General features: G+C 32.8%; 3 protein-coding genes across 4 annotated transcripts; all 3 read right to left on the bottom strand.

The window, feature by feature from the left end:
- Window positions 1-1,052: 1,052 nt before the first annotated feature.
- On the bottom strand, window positions 1,053-4,239 carry LOC123010602 (trypsin-3). 2 transcript variants are annotated; one of them, XM_044407629.1, is made up of 5 exons: window positions 3,871-4,239; window positions 3,618-3,816; window positions 3,381-3,568; window positions 3,198-3,334; window positions 1,053-2,236 (listed from the first exon to the last, which is right to left on the bottom strand). In XM_044407629.1, exons 1-5 carry the CDS (start codon window positions 3,980-3,982, stop codon window positions 1,721-1,723), a joined length of 1,152 nt encoding a protein of 383 aa, XP_044263564.1. In that variant the 5' UTR covers window positions 3,983-4,239; the 3' UTR covers window positions 1,053-1,720. The 2 variants fall into 2 exon arrangements, with proteins under 2 accessions (XP_044263564.1, XP_044263563.1); XM_044407628.1 differs by having other exon boundaries at window positions 3,862-4,237.
- Window positions 4,240-4,348: 109 nt separating this feature from the next.
- On the bottom strand, window positions 4,349-4,984 carry LOC123010606 (oleosin-B6-like). The gene is made up of 3 exons (XM_044407632.1): window positions 4,931-4,984; window positions 4,546-4,881; window positions 4,349-4,491 (listed from the first exon to the last, which is right to left on the bottom strand). The coding sequence occupies exons 1-2, from the start codon at window positions 4,973-4,975 to the stop codon at window positions 4,564-4,566; spliced, it is 363 nt and encodes a 120-aa protein (XP_044263567.1). The 5' UTR covers window positions 4,976-4,984; the 3' UTR covers window positions 4,349-4,491; window positions 4,546-4,563.
- A 2,025-nt stretch (window positions 4,985-7,009) lies between these two features.
- LOC123010604 (formin-2-like) lies at window positions 7,010-7,633 on the bottom strand. Its single transcript, XM_044407631.1, has 3 exons — window positions 7,554-7,633; window positions 7,238-7,498; window positions 7,010-7,185 (listed from the first exon to the last, which is right to left on the bottom strand). The coding sequence occupies exons 1-3, from the start codon at window positions 7,605-7,607 to the stop codon at window positions 7,126-7,128; spliced, it is 375 nt and encodes a 124-aa protein (XP_044263566.1). The 5' UTR covers window positions 7,608-7,633; the 3' UTR covers window positions 7,010-7,125.
- Between the last annotated feature and the right edge of the window lie 681 nt (window positions 7,634-8,314).

The raw sequence follows: 8,314 nt of genomic DNA, 5'->3' as shown, positions 1-8,314 counted from the left end.
AATTAATTTTCCCGAGGGAGTGAACCTTACCGACCAAGTTGTTTTAATTAAGACGGATTTATTACAGCGATAACTTTGCGTCATTTATGATACTTCCGGTCCGAATTCGATCGGTGTGCTTCGTACTTTGCTTTCTCTTGACATTCCTTGCACTGACTTAGACCTTTCTTTGAGAAAGTATGTCATTACTCTAACCTTAACCTACAGACTGAGTCGGTAGGCCTAACGATTACGATCGTCTTCACACCTTGCTCTTACACATTATTTTTTAATTTCGTGACCTGTTAAAATATATACCTAAAACTAGAAAAAAATACGATATTGAACAGAATTTCAAGGAAAATCTGCCGGTAACTTGTTTTTACGACTTTTTGTCTGATGTTGTGGAAACTCAATTTAAAAAGGAAGTAAGCTTGAAAGTTTTGTTTGCAAATTTTTGATGATCGTGTCTCTACGAGCTCGTCAGTGTTCTAAAATTATTGAAATGTGGTAAAAAACATCAAGCTTTTGCTTTAAAAATCTTAACAAAGTTGACACTACCTTAAAATCGTAATAAATTGCTTTGGAAATGAAGCTATTTTTTAAGATTAAATGATTGCTCAATAACAGCTTTACTTTTGTTAAAAAAATGTCTACTTAACGATTATAAATTACCCTACGTAATGACAGCAGAAATAGTCAGATAAGTCAATTTAAAACGAGAAGATAAATTAGAAGTGTAAATTACATACTTTTGAGTTTTATATCGCTGCTACAAGTAATATTCAAAAAATAAATCAAATAAATAAATTGAGGAAAAACTTATTCAGGATTAAAATGGCTTACATTTATATACAAATTTATTTTTATTTTTTAATATATTGAAATGTTTTGATTAAGATTTGTATTTTAGTAGAGATTTTGATTTTATTCTTATAATACTATTTGAATTTACATGAAATATTTTAGTAAAATTGGTATTTGGTAAAATATTTTATTTATGTTGGTTTTTGTAACATTAACAATGGCTTTGATTTTTAAAATTTTTCCAACGTGTTTGAATTGTCCGGAATATTTTACATCGGCGAGGTTTGAAACTGTCAAATTTCCACAATTTTGCTTGAATGCATATTCTGGTTGTTAAATAAAATTGTTTAATAAAAGATGTAAAAAATAACTGCTATTTCTAAATTCTGTAATTAATAATGCGTATTTTTTATTTTCACGTGTTACAATAAAAACGGCAGATTGTGAAAAGTATTTGTTTTTGTTAACGTTCTTTAGTTAATCTAAATAAAAATCAAAGCTTTATAAAATGAAGAGAATTTTGAAATATTCGCTTACTATATTTCCTGAACTCCATACAATACGATTACAGTAAATTACTTAATACATATCACATTTTTCATTCAAATGAAATTGATGGAATAAATTTATCTTAAATATTACAACAATAAAACATAATTTACGTTATTTAATGAGTATTTTTGTAAGTAGTAATAAATATTGACAGCCTACGTTGAAGCGTATATTAAATATTAATGAAATTGCTCCTAAAATTAAATGCACTATAGACCCGTTAATATGAAATAATGCCAATTTCAATTTGCACGGCAATTTAATCTCCACACACTAAAGTTTAGCTCTCACTAGAATTAATGAACCCCGAAATCCCATCAATCTTCGGGAAATGCCGCCGGACAGGCCATAACATCGAAATCCAGCCGATCTCAATATTTCACTATAACAACCTAATAACAGATCGGATCCAGTCAGCTGTCACCGGGATTTTATGATAAATTCCGGGCTGATGAGGCTCTCCACAGCCGAATCCGGCGCTGGTGATCCCTGCCAGCGTCCACCTCCCGTTTTCCAGCACGATCAACGGTCCCCCGGAATCGCCCAGACAAGCGTCGTGTTTTCCGGATTCGTGACCGGCGCACAGCATCTCCTCGTGCAGTTCGACGGAAATTTGCTTGATCTCGTGCCAAGCCATGCACTCGCGAATGTCTAAGATTGGCACGGTGGCGCTGCGAAGGACGTTTGTGCCCATGAGCTCGTTGGAAGGCTGGATTTTGCCCCAGCCCGCCACCACGGCGTTTCGCCCGGTCAGAACCATGTCGCTGGTAGGGAGACAGATGGGAGAGATGTGGTACGAATAGCCCGCCTCGGTGATTAGTTCCAGCAGGGCGAGGTCGTAGCGGTCAGGCTGGGTCGTGCGAAACTGGAAGTTGGGGTGGATTATTCGTCGACGAACCTGAAAATCAACAGGACGTGTGATTTTACCTCAACTAAATGTGATCTAAGGACCAAATATTGCCATATCTTCTGTGTCAAAATTTTAACGTGCATTTTCAGTAAATTATATAGCTTCATACAATTCAGTTGTCACAAAAAATTAAAATAAAAACTACCAAATAAGTTAATTTTATAAATTAATTGATGACATATTTTTTAAAAGAAAGGCAAATAAAGCAACAAAAATTAAATAAATACAAGTGTATGTAAACTAAAAATAAATAAAACTAGAGCTATATGACGATTCCAAAAAAGTAGAAGTAGGCAATTACATTTAAAGGCGCTATCTCTACAATAATAATCAATAAACGAATTTGTTGTATTTCCAGTTTTATTTTACGAAATAATTTTTGCGAAAATGTGATCATACAGAAAACTACCCAAGGATGTTAGCTAAGCAGCCTGAAATAAAAATTTTACTTGCGTTCTATTTAATTCTTTATAAAATTTTACCAACAGTTCTTTGATCACAAGTTTCTCATTTAAAAATTAAATTTAAAGCATGTTTTCTCAGTTTTTTACAGTTGGTACATTGCAAATAAAAGTAAGCTTTACATAAATTTTAATCAAAATTGAAAGTAGTTTTTTATGACTCAAACAACATTTTGCTTTAAAAGTTTATGTTTACATTTTTTAACTACATTGATTTTACACAAAAGCATAGATATCTCATCATTAACTCGCATTACAGAGAAAATAAACAGTTGTATCCACAAAACTCGTTATACTCATAATTAGTAATTTGTCTTTGTTAAAATAACAAAAAAAGAAGCCAGTTAAATTGTATTACTTACAAATTTAGTGAAATTCTGTACTGCATAAAGCAGCTTTATTATTCATTTCTAATTTCTCTAATAAACTCAAACAATGTACAACAAAACAATTTGTTTGTGTATTTAAACTCACGGACAATACTCTACCCTATGTAATTCAGCCGGTTCTAATTCCTTTACTTTGCCAGTGTCCTGTGTATCTAGTTCTCCTAAATAAACCAAAGTGTCTTTAAGCCGCGCTGTAATGATACAGTGAGCAGCCGTTGCTACAAATTTTCGCGAAACTACAAACATAGATCAGTATTTTCTTCATTAAAACTAAAAACTCACCTAAAACGCCACCGCATTGATACGAGGATATTTTAATGAATGCTTGCCATGGAAACTGTGCAAATTTCGCTTCGTCGCCTCCAATTATACGTTTCATTAACATTCTGTCAGCAGATAATCCGCATTCTTCGCCCAAATCATCGATGCGCTTTTGCAGGACTGGCAGAATTAAACTGTCCTCTCTTACCCTAATAAAAAAAAACAGTAAAGGCATTCTTTAATAAAAAGCTTACTCACTGAAGTTGTTGAATGTCATTTTTTCGGTTTAAAACTTTTTGCGATGTAACGCAGCAAGCTACAATCCAAGGATTGGCTCCACATCCTGGCTGGCTCGATCCTCCCACTAACCAGCAAGCAAAGGATAAAGTGCAAGAATGCGAAATACCTTTTTGTTCACATTTTGGAGGATATCCTAATAACGTTACAAACATTCTACCTACAAAAAATGTGATTTTTTTATTCATAAATTTATTAAACTTACTGGTAATACCGGCAGTGTTTTCAAAACTGTCATCTCTAGTGTGGCGACTATTTCTCGGAAATTTCCAGAAAAAGGCGAAAACGTCAACGCTGAACAGCAACAACAAGAAGATGGTGCGCATCTCTCACTCATTTTTAATTTTTGGCACACTGGTTTTAACACTGTTTTAAACGATTATCAAGACATTTCGGTGAAAATAAATCGCAGCATTGCTGAGAGTCAGAATAGACGTAACTGTGTAACAGTAAACGAGGGTAACGGCACTGGTCTGAAAGTGGCCTACATTAAACTCAAACCGCTGAAGAATACCTTGGAAGAGATGGAAGTGATGAATTGACAGCTAGGCAAAAATCGATTGCAAAACGTGCAAATCTGTTTATTCGCAGAGGGTCAATGGCACGATAAAAACAACAAAAAACTTCATCGGGAATCAACGGGAAAAGGATAATAACGGATTATTTCGAGCGGAAAAGAAAAAAATCGCAAACTGGTGTGACAACATTTATTTCAGCAAAATTTTAAGAACAACTACTGTGACAATTGGAACCAATTTGATGGAAAATCAGATTAACTGCTTTAATAGACTGGCAAAGGTAGTAGAGCAAATGGCACAAATGTTGGAAGAGCGAGCTATAATTCAGAAAAAAAAATTAGACAAAGTACTAAACAAAACAAGAAACTTACTTTTATTGGAAGACAGATCTACTTTGGAGGAGCAGCAGGTGCTGCAGGCAATGGCAATGGCAATGGCAATGGGAGTATAGCTAGTAGTGGTAGTGGGGGTGGGGCACAAGCTGGAGCAGCTGGAAGGGCTGGAAGAGCCGGAAGTGCAGGAAGTCCACAGCCTAAAGCAGGTGCAGCTGGGAGAGCAGAAAGAGCTGGAAGAGCAGGAAGAGGTGGGAGGGCAGCAAGAGCAGGTAAAGCAGGAAGAGCAGGTAAAGCAGGAAGAGCGGGTAGTCCACAAGCTGGTGGCGGTGGAAGGGCACAAGGTGGAGAAAGGGCGATGCCGCAGGAATTAATCTAAAAGAACGATTATTTTTTTAAAAACAAAATACTTTAAGAAACTTACTTCCTTGACGAGGATGATGGTAAAAGTAAAAATGATTTTCCACATGTTGATAGAGGATTGAAATATTAAATGCGTGAAGAATATGATTTTTGGTGGGTTTAAATATTGATGTGCTTTTTTGTTTTGGTTATTGTTTTAAATAGAAACACGGATGTATTTTGTGTGTTATGAATTATTATCAGAAATCAATCAATCAAGTTAATAAGTACGTGCTTGTAAATGCAAATAAAATGCTTTTTAAGTTCGTTAAACTTGTCAGTGTAATATAATAATAAATGTTAGGGTCACGCGGAAGACTTTCCATTTTTCCAGATTATTTATTTAAATTTCAGTCACTAAAAGTTTATTGTAACTAATTACAACTAGTTTAAAAATGTTTTTTTTTTAATTCTACATAAGTAGATATATTTTTATTCAGTAGGTATATGGCTAGAGACTCTGTACAGAGTAAATGAATTTTCATGTACTAATAAAACCTTTAATATTATTTAGAAAAATAATATTAATAATTTTTTTGAAATCTACGTACTATAGATTTTATTAATAATTGCCAACATATGTTTTCAGAAAAAAATTATTTTGTCTTTGGTGGTCAATTAAAATTAATTTTACTAGCATTAATTAAATTATCTATTTATGAACATATTTGAAATTCAACATTATTTTAATATTATTGAATGTAGTTTTATTTGGGAATTGGTTACATTATTTTTTATTTAATTAGTACGATCTCCTATTGTCAAACACATTTATTAATCAATTTGTATTTTATCTAATAATAAATTGACTAACTATAAACTATTTTTTAGTTACTAAAACTACTACTAAAGGTTTTAGGTAAGTACAGCTTGTCAAGAATAAAAAAGACCACGAGATGCGCAGAAGATAGAAATAGCGAATCTCTAAAAGAGAGTGATGGCTCCTGTCTCTCCTCCTTCTTATTTTGTAAACTACGTACCTATAACTTTAGGGCCTTTTTTTATTTTTGACAATCTGTATATCATACTTAGAGAACGAAGCAAACATTATCAAAGGACGAACAAAGTATACAGGGTGCGCCAGAACTCGCGCCTCAGAGCCATATAAGGTAAGATACCAGGAACATGGAAAAAATGTTAAAAAAAAAATTATCTATAAAAACGAAGTCATGAGGGTTTAAAGTTTGCACTTTGACTGTATTTATTTCTGTTGGAAAAATAATTTTACAAGTTTTTTTGCTATAGGCTATTAAAAGAGGAAATAAGGAAGCTGTATCTTAAATTATAATTCTGTTCAATGTTATTTGTGACTTTTATTGGGAAAATTTTTGTCCCTTTACTAAATAATAGTAAAAAAACATATACAAGATCATCAGTATGATTAAATAGATATAAAAAATGTCAAATGTCAAAAAATAAATGTCAAAATTTTTTGACAAATAGAATTTTTTAAACATTTTTTTCATGTTTCTGGTATCTTACCTTAGTTGAAAATTTTCTCTGGGGCGCGAAATCTGGCGCACCTGTATAGTCAGTTACAGCCAGTTACCACACATTTTTGCTACCCTATTGTAATCTCTCATCTGGTTATATTGATTATATCAAGTCATGGCAGAAGAAACGAATTAAGGTTATTTGGTAAAAAATAGCAAAAAAAACAACTACTACTGGGTGCTATGTAGATAGACCAAAATCTTTGAGAAATTCTTTGTTCAAGAAAGACTGTTAACATTACAACGTATTTTTTTAAATGTTTATGTTTGCAAGCTTTTTGAACATGACTATTGAAAAGGAATTGTTTTTTCTACGACCTTAACAGAAAGTAAATTTTTCCACCCAAATTTTAGGAAGAAAATTATTATTTTTCAAGTTTTTCTTGCTAGGTCGTAGAAAAAAAAACTCACTGACGCCACTGTTTTGACACTAACAGAAAAAAAATATGATAAGAATGTTTTTGGCCAAAATATACAAATTCTGAAAAATGTCTCGGGTATAAAGAGAATATAAAAGAGCTCGTTTTTTTTTTTAAACAAAATTCAGTAAAACAAGAATTATTACATTCTCGTAGGTTATAGAGAAACAAAAAAAAAACTTATTAATTTTCTAAACCATTTATTAATGTTAAAATCTCATACACCATCATACATTTTTATTTAATTTTTTATTTTTTAACTTTATTTAAACATGTTCAATGTTGATGGCAACTTCTTGAGTTCGTCAACAGACGCAAGGTGGGGGAGGCAACACCCCACATCCAGCCAGAGGAGGAAGAGCCAACTAAATAAAGTTGTTTTTTATAAAAAAAAATAACAACAACACAAAAACTTACCTTCATGGGTAAAATATTATTAGTTGCTGGTAAAGTACATGGTGGTGGCAAAGCAGGTGCTGCAGGCAATGGTAGTGGTAATGGCAATGGGAGTATAGTGAGTAGTGGTAGTTGGGATGGAGCACAAGCTGGAGCAGCTGGAAGGGCTGGAAGGGCTGGAAGGGCTGGAAGGGCTGGAAGGGCTGAAAGGGCTGAAAGAGCTGGAAGTGCAGGAAGCCCACAGCCTAAGGCAGGTGCAGCTGGGAGAGCACATGGTTGTATCTAAAGAAACAAATTAATTATAAAGTTAAGTATGAAGAGGACGAAGAAGACTTACTTCTTTAATCAAAACGATTTGAAATAGTACGAAAGCGAGTACAAATCTTGACATAATGGTGTTGTTGTTGAAGAACCCGATACAACTGCTTGATGATTCTGTTTTTTTTTGCTATCTATATATAGCAGTCTCAGTTTTGTTATTACAATAATTATTGAATAAAAATTTGATATTGCGATACAAACGTGTTTTATTTTCAAATAAAGTATTCAATAGCTTTAGAAATGAAGGTCATCCAACCGATGTATGTATTCATATAAAAAGTGAAAATAAAGTGTAACATATGTACAATATATTTTTTTAATAAACAATAATTAATTAATGAAGTACGACTTAAAAAATATAGGAATATGTATATGTATATTAATATCTATTCACTGTAATACGAACGGAAATTATTGATTATTAAAAAATTAACATTAAAGCACGTACCTATCAATGCATATCGCCAAAAATTGATTTTATGAAAAATATAGATCAAAATAATAAAGCAATCGTACTATAAATTTTGAAGAGCTAAAAACTTCATCAGTTCTTTCTAGTTCTCTAGTTTCTATCAACATGTCTAAATACGCTATTTTTGCACTTGTTCAATTTATTCTTCTCAATGAAGTAAGTTTTATCTAACACACTGAAATAAAATAATATAAAATAATATTTTTTACATTTAGATTCAGTGTTGTTGTCTTCCGCCTCCGGCTTTGTCCTATGGCCTTCCTGCTGCTCCTGCTTTAGGCTGCGGTCTTCCAGCTCTACCAGCT

The sequence above is a fragment of the Tribolium madens genome, unplaced genomic scaffold, assembly GCF_015345945.1.
Source record: "Tribolium madens isolate multiple individuals breed KSU strain unplaced genomic scaffold, Tmad_KSU_1.1 Scaffold_91;HRSCAF=231;Tcas5.2_LG7, whole genome shotgun sequence".
Taxonomy (NCBI): domain Eukaryota; kingdom Metazoa; phylum Arthropoda; class Insecta; order Coleoptera; family Tenebrionidae; genus Tribolium; species Tribolium madens.
Note: the sequence above shows the minus strand (reverse complement) of the source record. Positions and strands in the feature narration are given on the sequence as shown.